Source organism: Salmo salar, chromosome ssa19 (assembly GCF_905237065.1).
Source record: "Salmo salar chromosome ssa19, Ssal_v3.1, whole genome shotgun sequence".
Taxonomy (NCBI): Eukaryota; Metazoa; Chordata; class Actinopteri; order Salmoniformes; family Salmonidae; genus Salmo; species Salmo salar.
Genome location: NC_059460.1, coordinates 29,365,418 through 29,383,408, shown reverse-complemented (window position 1 = coordinate 29,383,408; position 17,991 = coordinate 29,365,418). Strand labels below are relative to the sequence as shown.

The 17,991-nt window shown below is 39.4% G+C and overlaps 1 protein-coding gene across 2 annotated transcripts; it reads right to left on the bottom strand.

The window, feature by feature from the left end:
- Nucleotides 1-1,305: 1,305 nt before the first annotated feature.
- LOC106578690 (39S ribosomal protein L15, mitochondrial) lies at nucleotides 1,306-17,443 on the bottom strand. 2 transcript variants are annotated; one of them, XM_014157794.2, is made up of 5 exons: nucleotides 17,260-17,443; nucleotides 5,177-5,334; nucleotides 4,764-4,929; nucleotides 4,318-4,441; nucleotides 1,306-1,778 (listed from the first exon to the last, which is right to left on the bottom strand). In XM_014157794.2, exons 1-5 carry the CDS (start codon nucleotides 17,362-17,364, stop codon nucleotides 1,441-1,443), a joined length of 891 nt encoding a protein of 296 aa, XP_014013269.1. In that variant the 5' UTR covers nucleotides 17,365-17,443; the 3' UTR covers nucleotides 1,306-1,440. The 2 variants fall into 2 exon arrangements, with proteins under 2 accessions (XP_014013269.1, XP_045558142.1); XM_045702186.1 differs by having other exon boundaries at nucleotides 1,306-1,775; nucleotides 17,260-17,429.
- Between the last annotated feature and the right edge of the window lie 548 nt (nucleotides 17,444-17,991).

Genomic DNA, 17,991 nt, shown 5'->3' with positions numbered 1-17,991 from the left:
GACTGTAACTACCAATTGGATACCATGAAATTGGGGAGAAAAAGGGGTAAAAAAATTCGGAAAATAAAAAAACAACGGCCTTACTGAAGAGCTCAGTGACTTTCAACGTGGCACCGTCATAGGATGCCACCTTTCCAACAAGTCAGTTTGTCAAATTTCTGCCCTGCTACAGCAGCCCGTCAACTGTAAGTGTTGTTATTGTGAAGTGGAAACATCTAGGAGCAACAATGGCTCAGCCGCGAAGTGGTAGGCCACACAAGCTCACAGATCGGGGCCGCCGAGTGCTGAAGCGTGTAAAAATTGTCTGTCCTCGGTTGCAACACTCACTGCCGAGTTCCAAACTGCCTCTGGAAGCAACATCAGCACATTAACTGTTCGTCGGGAGCTTCATGAAATGGGTTTCCATGGCCGCGCAGCCGCACACAAGCCTAAGATCACCATGCGCAATGCCAAGCGTCGGCTAAAGTGGTGTAAAGCTCACCGCCATTGAACTTTGGAGCAGTGGAAACACGTTATCTGGAGTGATGAATCATGCTTCACCATCTGGCAGTCCGACGGACAACTCTGGGTTTGGTGGATGCCAGGAGAATGCTGCCTGCCCCAATGCAGTGCCAACTGTAACGTTTGGTGGAGGAGGAATAACGGTCTGTGGCTTTTTTTTCCATGGTTCGGCCTAGGCCCCTTAGTTCCAGCGAAGGAAAATCTTAACGCTACAGCATACAATGACATTCTAGACAATTCTGTGCTTCCAACTTTGTGGTAACAGTTTGGGGAAGGGCCTTTCCTGTTTCAACATGACAATGCCCCCGTGCACAAAGCAAGGTCCATATAAGAAATGGTTTGTCAAGATCGGTGTGGAACAACTTCACTGGCCTGCAGAGCCCTGACCTCAACCCCATCAAACAACTTTGGAATGAATTGGAACGCCGACTGCGAGCCAGGCCTAATAACCCAACATCAGTACCCGACCTCACTAACCCTCGTGGCTGAATAGAAGCAAGCCCCCCCAGCAATGTTCCAACATCTAGTGGAAAGCCTTCTCAGAAGAGAGGAGGCTGTTATAGTTGCAAAGGGGGGACCAACTCCATATTAATGCCCATGATTTTGGAATGAGATGTTCGATGAGCAGTCGTCCACATACTTTTGGTCAAGTAGTGTGCGTTACCTAACCTCCATCTACTCCTCCATTCACTATAAGCATTGATCATAAAGCATGGTGCCTTTCTTACAGAGATGTACAATAGAAATACATTATTTTCAGATTTTGGCTGAAACGCCCCTAAGACGAATGAGAGAACCATGGCATTAAATTAAATACATTTAATACAGTATACACAGTACATCAGTTGTGTTGAAAAAGTTGTGCTAAGAGACGTTTATTTTAAATCACCCATCATGACATTTATGTACATAAACAGAGCATGTTTATTTTAATCATTTTTAAGAATTGTAATATTGGAGTAGTTTGTCGTCAGTCGGTTTCAGAATCTTTTTCTCTGCCATGTTGACCACCCAGCCTGGCGAGAGGCCAAAGAAGATCTGTCTGGGGTCCTTCCTCATAAACAGCATGTGGAACAACTCGTCTTTGGAAATGTCCGGTAAAACGTAGCCATACTTCTGGGCCAAGGCTATCCGTGCTTTTTGAATCTTCTCTGGGTCTGCCAGGTAACCACGGTTGGCAGCATCTGTGTAGTACGGGACCATGTCCTCCCCAGGCAACATTCTCTTTGGAATGGGCTGTCCACTTAAGAAGAACGGCACAGGCTTACACAGGACTGCTACAGACAGAACAAAGTAGAGAGTTACTACCCTTCCAAGTGTAAAATGTAAGTGGTGTCATAGCAAGATGATTCAAGTTTTGGCTTAATGTGTTTCTATGGAGTAACACTTTACAATAAGGTTCTATTTGTAAAGGGTTTATAAAAGGACTTATTATCACGTAAATGCATTATAAATCATTAATAGGTTATAACAAAACAAAATACCTCCAGCTATTAACCATTTATAAATGCACTTACAAATGCGTTGCATAATCATGCAACCTTATTTTCAACGGTTGCAAAGTTAAACAATAGTTTTTTTCTCACTTTTGGGTATGATGCATTCTTGTTCTTTCCCAGGAATAGAAATTATTGTTTTTCAGACCAATGGTCAACTCCAATGATGTGTCTTTTTTTTTGTGTGTGTGTGGGGGGGGGCAGATCAGCTTTAATATTACAGATAGATTGTAGCTTCCATCAATGTAATTGTCAGCATCATTTCCAACCCCCATATATATTTTTTTGTCAATATATATAAAATATATTTTTTTCTTAAAAATATATTTTCCCCTAAACCCCAATGATGTGTCTCGCCCCATGTTTGAAACCCTGATGACGCAAATATATTTTGGGGTAGCTTAATGGTTAGAGCATTGGGCCAGTAACCGAAAGGTTGCTGGATTGAATCCCAGAGCTGACAAGGTAAAAATCTAAGGCAGCCCCCCCGCACTTTAAATAGAAAAATACAATTGGTACACTTATTTATTCCAGGAATGAAAGCTTCATCTCAAGATCACAAGCCACATTATTGGTGCAGTTTGCTGGTTTCTGAAAAACTTCCCCAACTTTGGGAGATCTGTGAAACGCGCTTAAAATAAAGACGACCTGGAAGGTGCACAAAATGTTGTGTTGGCACTGACATCATGTGACAGTGCGTCGTGAAGAATCATGATGGACGTGGCTATGAGAAATGTGCGAAGACCAAAGAGATTGCGCAAAATAAATGTTGTTCACAAGATACAAATGTTGACAGCGGAGAAAGGGTAAATTCTCTTGCATTTTCTTTCAGTTTTGAATACAGAAGTTCTCCTGGATGATTTAGCATGCTGCTCAGCTAGCTAATGTTTGCTAGCACATCTGTCCTGCCTACATAGCTAGGAAACGTTAGCTAGCCCGCTAGCTAGCAGTAGATAAAACCTGAAATGTATTTTTTGAATATAGACATTCTGCTAGACGATTTAACACAAGATAATCTTTGGCATGATATAGCTAACTAAATAAGTTAGCTGGCTAGCTGGAAAACGTTTGCTGGCTAGCTGGAAAAAGACACCCCCTGGCCAGAAGGTTTCCACTTTCTTTTAAGGTATATTTTTTTGAAGCTATAAATATTGGTAGGCCTAGCTCATTAATAAATGGTCAGTAGGGTTCCATTTTCTTTAAAGGTTCTAGATCTGTCATTTTCATTGAAAGCAAGTCTAATAAGTGGTAGATCTGTTCTATGTGCGCTATTTCTATGCTTCCTGTTTTTACCATCAGTTTTGTACACCAGCTTCACACAGCTAAAAATACAATATTCTGGGTTATGGGAAAAGTGGTTTAGATGGTTCAATGATTGTCTACACAATGACTGCTTGTTTTGTCACAAAACTGAAATTAGGCAACCAGGAAATGGCAGAGCAATTTCTGCATATTGGACGTTTAAAGGAATCTTTTCAGCAGTAAATATTGGTAACTAATTTGTTAATGGTCAGTGGATTGCCACTTTAAAATAAGGTATCATTTGAGAAGTTATAAATGTTCATAGATCTATTACTTAAAATAAGGTATACTTTTAGCAGTTATACATGTGGGTAAATCATTTATAGATTTGAGAGTTCACTCAGAGTTTAGACATACTTATAGGACAGTATTGGATACTCATCACCACATACATGAGAGAAGATTTAACACTTTGTTAAACATGTTCAGCCAATGAATGCTGGTTATGAAGACCAAAACATTCAACGTTGTAGAGGATACCTCCACTGTTTTACCAACCAAAGGTATTAGGGTTACCATTTCACACCAGAGCGTTCACCATACTTGGACTATCACAGAGAAGTGGTAAGTGTGTGTTGATATAATCTGGTAAGGGGGAATAATTTAGTTATGTCCTGGATGTAAATTTGGCCAGGGCATCAGGGTTTCAAACGTGGGCCAAGACACATCATGAAAACAAAGCTCTTCTGTTCCTGGGACAGAGCACCAATGCATCACACCCAAAAGTGAGAAAATAACTATTGTTCAACTATGTAACTATTGACAATAAGGTTTCATAAGGGTTAATCTTATAAGCATTTGTAAATGGTTAATAACTGTAGGTAAATATTGTCTCACTATTTGGCAAACACTGACCAGTTATTGCACTATTTTGACCAATGCGATGACGATTTATTATTAGTTTAATACATTTTCAAATGATTAAATAACATAATTATAACCCCTTTATAAACACTTTACAAATGGATCCTTATTGTAAAGTGTTACCCACTACGACCTTACCATCACTACTACTCACCGAGACTTCTAGGGTCATAGAAACCTGTAGTGACGATCCCTCCGTTTCTCTCAATGGCAGCAATGGCCTCCTCAGACGCCATCTGAACTTCTATGTTGACTTTTGCTGCAAAGATACCAGCACCCTGATAACACACATAATTGGATGCAAGAATAGAGAAAATACATTTTCAATCAATACAGAACAAACCTACAGAACAGAAAAAAAACTGCCTCTGGTCTAGCATAATCACACTACAATCTAATTAGCTAAATACTGCCCCTTACTGGCAAAAGATATGTGCACTAAATAACAGATCTTCCTTGCTTTACATAAACATAAGTAATCAACTGCCTTGCTGGGATCGTGCTTCATCCCCAAGCTTCCGTAACAATGAATTCACCCCCAAATCAAGCGGATACACAGTCACGACAGCTCATAGGTGTAAATGTAGCCAATGTAAATACCTCGCCAACAAGCTGAACACCATAGTCTCTCTTCTGGGGCTGGATGGTCACTCCCCTGCCGTTGACCAGCTGTGTCAGGTCAATGGGCTGAGTGGGGTCAATCCGGCCCAGGTCAATCAGATACTGCAGCCTGTTCAGGGTCAGTGGCTGGTACTGAGCCCGCCGACTAGGAAGAAAAGCACAAATTTGTGAGCATAATCTGTCCCTAAACAAACGGCTATAACGTATAGAAAATGTGATTGACATCAAGGCAATAACAACTACAGTACAGAGATACAGTATGAAAAGCTACAAAGCCTTACTTTGTTGCTTCTCAGACTGCATCTCGGTGTTGTAACGTTATGACCGTTTGATAGTATGACCGACAGAACATGGCGTGTTCAACAATGCACATGGGACAACAATGTATTAACCTGTGTCCCTCATTGTAGCCGTATTTGGGGATGGCTAGATAGAAGGGAGTCTGACCCCCCTCGAACCCCAGGCGAGGTCGGTTGCCTCGCTGCCTCTCCCCTTTGTGACCCCGGCCACTTCTGTTTCCTCCATGTTGGCCTCTGCCGCGCTTCTTCTCCTACAAAATGATAGATGAGACAGAATATGAATCACATCATCATTCTTTCTTAACTATTAAGGTTTCATAATATATTACATGTGTAACAATTGACATATTACATAGTAATCAAAAGTTAATTATTTGTCATTGTCACAATGAATTCATGCAATGAATTAGCTACAGATTGTATGCCAGATAATGTGATTTTACCAAAGATTTTTTTATGTCCATTATTTGGCGGTACAAGGGCCATGCTTCCCAGTTGTGATGTAACTTAAGCATTACAATGATTGTACCAGATAAAGAGTTGTCTCTTAAATAATGATGCAAGTGTTTTTCCCAAACAAGCACATGGAGAGAACGTTTGCTAAGTGTGTAGTTAGACCATGTGTTGCTACCGGTAGGATCAAATGAAAAGCAGTGCTGCTCTCGGATCAGCTTTCACTATTCAAATCTTTCCTTAGCATTATAATTACTCCACAATATTGACGACGGATCAGTTTCTAGAGTGATATTACGACCAATGGCTGGAAAAATTGAGGCGGGTTATTCTAAATGCTTACCCTATATTAATGCACTAAATTAAGATTTGGCACATCATTGCGCACATGTTATACATCATTACATATATTTAGCCAAAATCTACAAACAGTATAATAGAAGTCATTTGATTGAACATAACATTTATTTTAATGTGATTGAAATGTACAGTGCACTCGGAAAGTATTCTGACCCCTTCACTTTTTCAACACTTTGTTACGTTACAGCCTTATACTAAAATGTATTAAATTGTTGTTTCCCTCATCAATCTACACACAATACCCCATAATGGGGCCTCCCGAGAGATGCAGCGGTCTAAGGCACTGCATCGCAGCGCTTGAGGCATCACTACAGCCCCAGGTTCGATTGCAAGCTGTGTCATAGCCAGCCGTGAGCGGGAGATCCATGAGTCGGCGCACAAATGGCCCAGCATTGTCCGGGTTAGGGGAGGGTTTGGCCAGCCAGGATTTCCTTGTCCCATCGCACTCTAGCGACTGCTTGTGGCGGGCAGGGCACCTACAAGCTGACTTCGGTCTCCAGTTGTCCTCTGACATATTGGTGCAGCTGGCTTCCGGGTTAAGCGAGCAGTGTGTCAAGAAGTAGTGCGGCTTGGCAGGGTTGTGTTTCGGAGGATCGGTGGATACATCTCATTATTGTAATATGTTTTTATATTCGATGACGTCAACAGCTGGTATTTAACGGAGAGAGATGCTATGACATATTTAGTGCATTGAATTCAAAACGTTATCTAACCTGACAAAATGTAATTTAAATTTAAAAAAAAAAATACAGTGTAGTGATATGAATATCTGGTTAACTAGTGGAACCAGTAAGCTAGGTAGCTAGTAAGGAAACCTGAGCTTAAAGAAAGAACTGGACTACCCTAAACCGAAGAGGTTGTGATCAATATGATGAACCCGTATTCACATTTACAAACCTGGTGATATAAATCGGGGTGAACGTAAAAATCACAAATCGACTTATTACTCAAGAGTAATTTAGCTAATTCTTAACATTATCATTTGATTTAGAAAGAATAGGACGCCATCAACTTCCAAGTCAATGTAGCTATATACCCGAGCAGTGTTTTCAAAACATTCAGTACTTTCATGACATTCACTTGACCTCCTTGTATCTCAAAATGCCAGGGGTTTACAAAACATAACTAAAAGAAAAGCACCGTTTTTATTTTGTAAATACTGTAATTCAGATTTAATTCTACTCCAGGACACTCACTCCTGTGATTCAGATTCTAGCTTTTGGAAATTACAATGGGGAAATACTGTTTATTAGAGTCACGGGTCTAACCACTCAGCTGGTACTATGATGTTGCTTCATAAGTTTACAGGTGATACTTCAGAGTTTGGTGTGTCCAAAGATGGGACATGGGTACAAGATAATGCTTGTTTTATTATATGCAATGTGAATGGGTACAATTCTCACACCACAAATAAGACTTTATTTTTTGGATCTTGCTGATAGGCTTACTGAGCTGCAAAACAAGTATACAAATGCATGGCTTATAATAGCTGGAGACTTCAATGAAACACCTGATAACTCTTTAGATAGATTTCCACCTAGAATAGTTCTGAGATCTCAGAATAGTGACATTATCACCTCATTTTGCAGTAAACTGACAGTGGTTGATACATGGTGTTTCTTTAATACAAGCTTAAACAAATACACCTGGTGTAATAGGTCAATGATGGTCAGATCCAGAATTGATCTGTTTCTCATTTATCCCCCACTTTTACAGTATGTACAATAAGTAAGTCATAAACATGCTCCTTTGACTGATCATACAATTATTTTGTTGAAGTTAGAATGTTCTGAAAAATCCAGTGGCATTCGAGGATACTGGAAATGTAATAATTCACTCCTAAATGATCCAGTCCTCAACAAGAACATAAAGAACTTGATCATAGACTTGTTTAATTCAAATGATTTAGAATCAAAGCATGGAAGTGGGAAATATTTAAATTCAAAGTGAGATCTATCCCCATTACACGCAGTAAGGAACTAAAGAAGCAAACATTTTTGAAAGAAGGATACCCTTTCAGCAAAGGAAGAATGAGATTTGAATACAATGTCTCTGTATTCAAATCTCTGGAGTAGAACTAGATCAAATGTACATGGATTTAGCTAAAGGGCCCTTTATTAGATCTAGAGCAAAATGGGTTGAGGAGGGTGAGAAAAACACAAGCAATTTTTTTGCTCTTGAAAAAAGGAACTATAAGAGCAAATCTCTTTCTGCCGTAAATATTGACAATACCTTGTGTAAAGACTAGAGGTCGACCGATTAATCGGAATGGCCAATTAATTAGGGCCGATTTCAAGTTATCATAATCGGTAATCGGCATTTTTGGACACCGATCATGGCCGATTACATTGCACTCCGCGAGGAGACTGCGTGGCAGGCTGACTACCTGTTATGCGAGTGCAGCAAGGAGCCAAGGTAAGGTGCTAGCTAGCATTAAACGTATCTTATAAAAAACAATCTTAACTACACATGGTTGATGATTTTACTAGTTTATCTAGCTTGTCCTGCATTGCATATAATCGATGCAGTGCCTGTTAATTTATCATTGAATCACAGCCTACTTCGCCAAATGGGTGATAGCGCATTCGCGAAAAAAGCACTGTCGTTGCACCAATGCGTACCTAACCATAAACATCAACGCCTTTCTTAAAATCAATACACAAGTATATATTTTTAAACCTGCATATTTAGTTAATATTGCCTGCTAACATGAATTTCTTTTAACTAGGGAATTTGTGTCACATCTCTTGCGTTCTGTGCAACAGAGTCAGGGTATATGCAGCAGTTTGGGCTGCCTGGCTCGTTGAGAACTGTGTGAAGACCATTTCTTCCTAACAAAGACAGCCAACTTCGCCAAACGGGGAATGATTTAACAAAAGCGCATTTGCGAAAAAAGCACAATCGTTGCACGAATGTACCTAACCATAAACATCAATGCCTTCTTAAAATCAATACACAGAAGAATATTTTTTTAAACCTGCATATTTAGCTACAAGAAATCCAGGTTAGCAGGCAATATTAAACTAGGGAAATTGTGTCACTTCTCTTGCGTTCATTGCACGCAGTCTGGGTATATGCAACAGTTTGGGCCGCCTGGCTCGTTGCGAACTAATTTGCCAGAATTTTACGTAATTATGACATAACATTGAAGGTTGTGCAATGTAACAGGAATATTTAGACTTATGGATGCCACCCGTTAGATAAAATACGGAACGGTTCCGTATTTCACTGAAAGAATAAACATTTTTTTCCCTAAATGATAGTCTCCGGATTTGACCATATTAATGACCTATGGCTCGTATTTCTGATTATATTATAATTAAGTCTATGATTTCATAGAGCAGTCTGACTGAGCGGTGATAAGCAGCAGCAGGCTCGTAAGCATTCATTCAAACCGCACTTTCGTGCATTTGCCAGCAGCTCTTCGCTGTGCTTCAAGCATTGCGCTGTTTATGACTTCAAGCCTATCAACTCCCGAGATTAGGCTGGCAATACTAAAGTACCAATTAGAACATCCAATAGTCAAAGGTATATGAAATACAAATGGTATAGAGAGAAATAGTCCTATAATAACAACCTAAAACTTCTTACCTGGGAATATTGAAGACTGATGTTAAAAGGAACTGACAGCTTTCATATATTCTCATGTTCTGAGCAAGGAACTTAAACGTTAGCTTTTTTTTACATGGCACATATTGCACTTTACATTCTTCAACACTTTGTTTTTGCATTATTTAAACCAAATTGAACATGTTTCATTGAACATGTTCAATTATTTATTTGAGACTAAATTGATTTTATTGATGTATTATATTAAGTTAAAATAAGTGATCATTCAGTATTGTTGTAATTGTCATTATTACAGATATATATATATTTAAAATAAAATATATTTAAAAAAAAATCGGCTCTAGTAAAGCCGACCTCTAGTAAAGACCCTACGATCATCTCGAGCTTTGTGTAATCTTTCTATGAAAATCTGTATAAATCAAATTAATGGGATTGAATGTGAACCATTTATGAAACACATCCATGGCCACGTTCCAATTATTTCTGAAGAGTTCAAGTCCATATGTGAAGAGGAGTTTTCTATTGTTGAGATTAGAGATGCTCTTAAATCTATGAAGAAGGGCAAAGCACCTGGAACAGATGATCTTTCTGTGGAATTCTATTTACACTTTTGGGAACATTTAGAGGGACCAGTATTCAACATGTTCCAAGAATGCCTAGCTAAGGGTGAGATGATTAGCACCATGAAACAAGGGCTTATTTCCTTAATACCAAAACCTGATAAAGATCCCCTTTTCATAGATAATTGGAGACCTATTACATTATTAAATACAGATTATAAATTCATAACTTTGGCATATGCTGATAGACTTTAAAAAAACACCACCTTGTTAATGAAACCCAAAATGGTTTCATGAAAGGTCACCACATCAGCTATAACATTAGGTTAGTTTTAGACTTGATTGATTACGCTGATTCAGTTGAATCAGAGGCTATTATTCTATTCCTTGACTTTTGTAAGCATTTGATACAATTTAACACAAATTCCTAATACATTCGTTGTACACTATTGGTTTCGGAACTAGCTTTGTCTCTGTTATTAATATATTTTATAAAGATATGAAAAGTTCTATTATGATTAATCGTAACACATCTAAAATATTTAATATTCACCGTAGTGTACGCCAGGGTTGCCCTATTTCAGCTTTCTTATTCCTTTTAGTTGTAGAATTACTATCTATTAGCATTTTAAACAACCCTGAATTAAAAGGTATTTCAATATTTGGAAAATACATTTAAATATCTCAATTAGCAGACGATACAGCTATTTCTAAAAGACAAAGATCAAGTTACTACTGCATTTAATATTATCAAATCATTCTCTTCTGCTTCTGGTCTGGAACTTAATTTAAATAAATGCGAAATATTATCCGTACATAAGTCAAATTACCAATCTGTTGAGAATATTCCAGTGAAAGATAATGTGAAATATTTAGGGCTGCACATAGCAAAAAAAAACATATTGTCCATCAACATCTCAATTTCTCTCAGAGATTATAGAAAACAAAATCCATCTTTAATAACTGGCCCCAGCGTGGCCTCTCTATTATTGGAAGGTTTTATTGTCCAAAGCAGAGGATCTGTCACGTTTTGTCTACCATGCGCATTCCCTATTTGTAGTGGATCAAACCAGCAAGGATATGAACAAAACTTTCCTAGACTTTATATGGAAAAACAAACAATGCAAACTTAAGAAGTCTGTAATATCAAACCAAAGAGCTGATGGTGGGCTCGAAGTACTAGATTTGATTGATATCAACAATTTCTTTAAAGTAAACTGGATAAAAAGATGTATGCTTAGCTCTGAATTTATATGGTACTTCATTCCCTGTCATATTTGTATGAAATTGGGTGGTCTTACATTTTTGTGGAAATGCAACTATTCTCCAGCAAAATTACCCATCAAACTGTCCAAGTTTCATGAAAAAGCCCTTTCAGCCTGGAAAATAAGTTATGTCCACAACTTCTCCCCACACAAGGCACTTTCGTGGAACAACAAAGATACTGTTGTTAAAAACAAGTATTTGTTCTTCCCCAAGTGGTTTGAAAGAAATATTATATTTGTGCTTGATTTATTTGATAAAAAAGGAATTATTCTCTCTAATAGAAAGTTCTTAGAAACATACAACTTCCAAATACATCAAATAATTTCATTCTATATGCAAAGCAATACCTTCAGGCCTTAATGAAATGTAATTTGTGTTTAGTATGAACATGTCAAGATAGATGCACAACTTACAGCGCATTCAGACCCCTTCCCCTTTTCCAACTTTTGTTATGTTACAGCCCTATTCTACAATTGATTCAATATTTCTTTCCCCTCATCAATCTACACACAATACTCCATAATGACAAAGCGAAAACAGGTTTAGACACTTTTGCAAATCTATAAAAAAAACTAAATGACCTTATAATAATAATATAAGTATTCAGACTCTTTGCTATGAGACTTGAAATTGAGCTCAGGTGCATCCTGTTTCCATTGATCATCCTTGAGATGTTTCTACAACTTCATTGGGAGTCCACCTGTGGTAAATTCAATTGATTGGACATTATTTGGAAAGGCACGCACCTGTCTATATAAGGTCACACAGTCAACAGTAATTTCAGAGCAAAAACCAAGCCATGTTGAAGGAATTGTCCGTAGAGCTCCGAGGCAGGATTGTGTCGAGGCACAGATATGGGGAAGGGTACCAAAACATTTCTGCAGGATTGAAGGTCCCCAAGAACACAGTGGCCTCCTTAATTATTTAATGGAAGAAGTTTGGAACCACCAAGAACCCGATGGTCAATCTGACAGAGCTCCAGAGTTCTTCTGTGGAAATGGGAAAACATTCCAGAAGGCCAAACATCTCTGCAGCACTCCACCAATCAGGCCTTTATGGTAGTGTCCAGATGGACGCCACTCCTCAGTAAAAAGCACATAACAGCGCACTTGGAGTTTGCCAGACAAGATTCTCTGGTCTGATGAAACCAAGACGGAACTCTTTGGCCTGAATGCCAAGTGTCACGTCTGGAGGAAACCTGGCACCACCCCTACGGTGAAGCATGGTGGTGGCAGCATCATGCTGCGGGGATGTTTTTCAGCGGCAGGGACTGGGAGACTAGTCAGGTTTGAGGGAAAAAATGAACGGAGCAAAGTACAGAGAGATCCTTGATGAAAACCTGCTCCAGAGCGCTCAGGACCTCAGACTGGGGCGAATGTTCACCTTCCAGCAGGACAACGACCCTAAGCACACGGCCAAGACAACGCAGGCGTGGCTTCGGGGCTTCCCGGACTTGAAACCGATCGAACATCTCTGGAGACCTGAAAATAGCTGTGCAGCGACGGTCCTCATCCAAACTGACAAAGCTTGAGAGGATCTGCAGAGAATGGGAGAATCTCCCCAAATACAGGTGTGCCAAGCTTGTAGTGTCATACCCAAGAAGACTTGACAGCCAAAGGTGCTTCAACAAAGTACTGAGTAAAGGATCTGAATACTTACGTAAATGTGATCCGTTTTTATTTTTTAATACATTTGCAAAAATGTCAAAAAACCTGTTTTGCTTTTTCATTATGGGGTATTGTTTGTAGATTGATGAGGGGGGAAAAAACAATGTAATCCATTTAGAATAAGGCTGTAAGGTAACAAAATGTGGAAAAAGTCAAGGGGTCTGAAGACTTTCAGAATACACTGTATGTTAGAAGGTTTCCCCCTGTTGGATTAGAAATTTAGTAAATGTAGAAACTCCAAGAACAAGATCTCTCCTACGGGGAAATTCTTCTGGAATGCATTTATTACTCAAATTAAATGGAAGAAAGCGTGGTTGCTCCCTCACAAATTTTGTATATCAAATAAAGTAAAATAAATTAACTTCAAAATCTTGCACAAAATTAAGGGGTCGCGGGAATGTGCAAGAATATAAAAACAAATAGAAAAATATTATTTTGAAAGGTAACCGCCGCACCGAAACTTTTATTTTGAAAGGATACCGCTGCACCACTTATTGTTGCTAACTTAACATAAGCAGTGCGTCCGGTGAAATGGCTAGCTACGTTCAGACTCCGATGGTTTTCGCCCTGCACTCACTCACTGACCCAATACAATAACGTTCTCGCCCCCGCACACACATTTCGCTACACCCGCAATAGCATCTGCTAAATTTGTGTATGTGAACAATAAACATTTGATATGACACACTGATCCAATAAAAATGTCATTCTGCAACATTGTTTTGTTTTAAATGTGACACGTCCAATCAGATAATACAGATATTCTTCTGACAGCCAGCTTGATTGATAGCTAACTATGCAGATGTGTTCTGCAGGCATTGCACATGTGGATAGTTGGCTGTCATTTAACTCATGTAGCTATAGCTGTCTGAGTAAAATCATGGACAAGTTCTTAAAACGTGCAGCTTCATTCTTCATTTACTGCTGCTTCCAATGTCAACAAGGCAAACAACCTGGTCCATGTCAAGAAGAGAAAATACCTCCCCGACTTCATCAAATATGGTTTTACATAACATGTATAGAAGAGAGGCAGGGTGAGAATAGACCGCAATGGGTCCTATGCAATGAGCTAGCTAATGAGAGCATGATACCCTCCAAAATGAAAAGGCATCTGGTCACCAAGCATCCAAGCCACAAAGATAAGACAGCTGACTTTTTTAAAAGGAAATGTCAATATCTGGAGGCCTCACAAGATTAATTTAACAATGTATGCACGGTACAAGAAAAGGCACTTCGCACATCATACCTTGTGGCCCAGCGTATTGTTAAGTGCAACCTGCTGCATTGACATGTGCACTAAAATCGTGGGAGTCAGCCGCCAACAAACTTAAAGCCATACCCCTATCCAATGACACCATGAGGAGAATCCAGCACATGTCTGAGGACATAACGCACCAGACATCAGAGTGCAAACGTCCATTATGCACTGCAGCTTGATGAATCCACAGATGTGGCTAACCATGCAATTCTAATGGTCGATGTCAGACACGTCTGGGATAATAACTTCGAGGAGCGGGTCCTTTTTAATGCTGATTTGCCCACCACCACCGCAGAGGCTGTCTTTAACACAATGGATATGTACCTGGGCTCCGTGGGACTTGCCTGGGGTGGGTGCATTGGTGTGACCACTGATGGGGAAGCTGTCATCATGGGAAAGCCCTCTGAAGTATTACAGCAGATCCTGGAGAGACCACCGAGTGCGACGTGGAACCACTGCTTCCGACACAGGGAGGCATTGGCAGCGAAGGACATCGTGCCTGAGCTCCACGCCACTCTCCAGAATGTGATCAAGTGTGTCAACTATATACAAAAGAGTTTGATGAAAAGCAGGTGTTTCCAGGCCTTCTGCAGGGATATGGGGAGCGAGCGCCAACAGGTGCTTTATCATGCAGAGGTCCGCTGGCTTTCCAGGGGTAATGTGTGGGTCGCTTTTATGAGCTTCGAACATTTCGATTGAGAGGAATGGCTCACGCAGGTTGCCTACCTGGCAGATATTTTTGATCATCTGAATTCACTCAATGTGTCAATGCAAGGGAGGGAGGGGGCACAATCGATTTGAACAAAGGGACAACATGGATTTGCAGTTTGGGCAAGTTTCTAACTAGAGAATTGACATGTTTCCCAATGCTGATTTTGAGATTCAGAATCTGATCAACATAGCACATTGTGATACACTGAAAAAAAAACTTAAACAGCATCTTGTCAAGCTGCAGGGAAAGTTTTGCGACTAATTCCCGGAGGAGAGCAACTACTTCCCGGTGGAGAACAGGAGACTAGACGACTGGACACCGGACCCCCTTTCGAGTGGCGATGGGAAGCGTCACATTGCCAAGCAACGAAAAGGATCTGTTGGTGGAGCTGTCATTTGATCGCGGACACAGCCACAGTTCTAATGCAGAGTAATGGGAGAGTATCCTGGTCTCGCCTGTAGTGAAGCATGCTACCGTTCAGCACTGCCTATCTGTGTGAAAGTGGCTTCTCTGCTATGGCTGTGCTGAAAACTAAAAGCAGAAACAGACTGGACAGCCAGCACGACCTCCGAGTTGACCTGTCAACCATCACCCCAGACTTCAATAAACTTATCAATCTGAAGAAACCCCCAGCTTTCCCACTGATAGGCCACACACACACACACACACACACACACACACACACACACACACACACACACAATAAATAAATAGGTTAATGAGTTATTGTTCACTATGTTAATTTTTAGTGTTCATTAATTCTGACATTTATATTACATTTTATTGAACTGGTTAAAAACGTACACCTTTAAAAAAAACTTTTCAAAGCTGTGAAACTATTCACATGGTAATTGATGATTAAGAATTCCTAATGATTGCTGTTTTTTCTATTTTAAGCACTGGTATGTGTTACTGTTCATTAACATTATTGGGCTGGTTTTGATGTCATGTTCTGAGTCTGATCATTTATTACACCCCACAGGTGAACTGGTCGGCTAATTAAATGGCTTATTCTCTTGAACTGATAATACATGTCTTCTCAGTTAATCCAGGCTGCATCACATCCGGCCGTGATTGGGAGTCCCATAGGGCAGCACACAATTGGCCCAGCGTGGTCCAGGTTTGGCCGGGGTAGGCCGTCATTGTAAATAAAAATGTGTTCTTAACTGACTTGCCTAGTTAAATAAAGGTTACATTTAAATGATTTTGAAAAATATTTTAATTACTTTTTTAATAGCATAATAGTAGACAGTGAGACAGTCTATTTTGCAAGTAAAGCCTGCCCAAGAAGGCAGCTGCAATCCAACATTACAAAATGTAATCATCAACAGTCCATAATATTGGGTCGCGACTCAATTGTCATTGTCAAATTTGGGTCCCCAAGCAAAACCAGTTGAGGACCACTGACTTAGAGGACATATGACTTTTCTGTGATAAAGAAGGGGAAACTATTACACACATTTTTTATGTGTGACTCTGTGAAGTTATTTTAAGTATTTAAGAGTTAAGGATTTACATGTTTTATTTTATTAATAAGACCCATCTATTCAAATGAAAACAAAACTTCTGAATTAGTTGTTAATTTCTTCATTCTCTCTGGTAAATTTTATATACACACAAACAAATATTTTAAATCTGTCCCCAAATGCAATATATTTCTACTTCAAATCCAATATTTAATAAAATCTCTAGAATTAGTCAATAACAAAAAAAACACCACTATTCTTACAACTCTATCATAGGTTTGTACATTTGTAACCCTTGACCTTATTTTATTTTAGGTACTTTAACTTTTGAAACTCAATTCATGTGTAGTGATTTCTTATTTTTACTTTAATGTTATTTTATGTTTCTTCAGAGCAAATATACGTGTAGTGATATCCTATGTTTTTGTTGTTACTGTATTGTCATTTGAAATGTAATAATAATAAAAAAGGATTTAAAAATAATAATACAAATAAAGATGCTATGACATGAACATGCATAGCCATCTCGAGACAACTCCGATGTAAAGTGTTTTTTTCTCAAAGTTGCTGGGCTGTCACATCTCCTATTTATACCAGTACACTCGTAACAACTCAAGCATTAGGAAACATCTATTTGATCAAATAAACCTCAAGTAGCAAATAAGCCATTATTTTTTGTTGTTGACCAAATTCGACAGCAAGAACTCCTTGCTTGGTGGGCGAAAAAACGCCACCTGTTGGAGGGAGACAGATTTTACGCCGAGTTGGGCCCTCTTTTCCTCTTCATCTCTGGCTAGTCTAGCCATGATAGCTAGCTTGCTAGCTTTTCAGCAACTTTTGGCTAGCTAATAAACGCATACTTACAGCTTTCTTTGTCCCCGGTTCCGGTCGCAAGTTTGCTAATGTAATACGAGGCAAATTCTGCAAAATATCTAATGCCTTCCCACCAGGTTTTTTGGTAAAAGACATTGTCCTCTCCACATGCCAAGGACAAAATCAGGAACCATGGATGTGGCTCACGTGACGTGACACAATCCCCATGCCGGAAGCGGAAGTACCATTGTTTCACTGATTTTTGGAACATCTAAATTTCCTACAGCTTGATTGGATTTTAATATTGTCCTATCCATTGTGTTTACCAGTTAATGAATGTGTACTGCGCTCGCTCTCTGCCAAACTGATGCCCGCGACTACGTAAACAAACTGTACCCTCATTACTATCGCAAATCATAGGGCCAAGGGCGATACAAATTGAACGCTTTCTTCCTATCCAAGCATACATGGTCAATTCTGTTGTTGAATGCCAGCTACGTACGTTGTATGCAGTGGCGGTTCTAGCTTGTATGGTTCCCTGGGCGAACCCCCCTTCAGCGCCCCCTCCCCTGCACCAACACATTTTTTCCAGACATTTGGAACAACACAAATAAATAATCATAACATTTAAAACTATATAAATATAAAAAATATTTATAAAAATAAGACTCATAAATATCAAAAAGAAGTAACAAAGACAAATAGAAACAAATTTGTGTTGATTTGGCACTTGAGCATCAATACATTACCCATCCCCCAACACTGAAAACCAAGAGTCAAGAC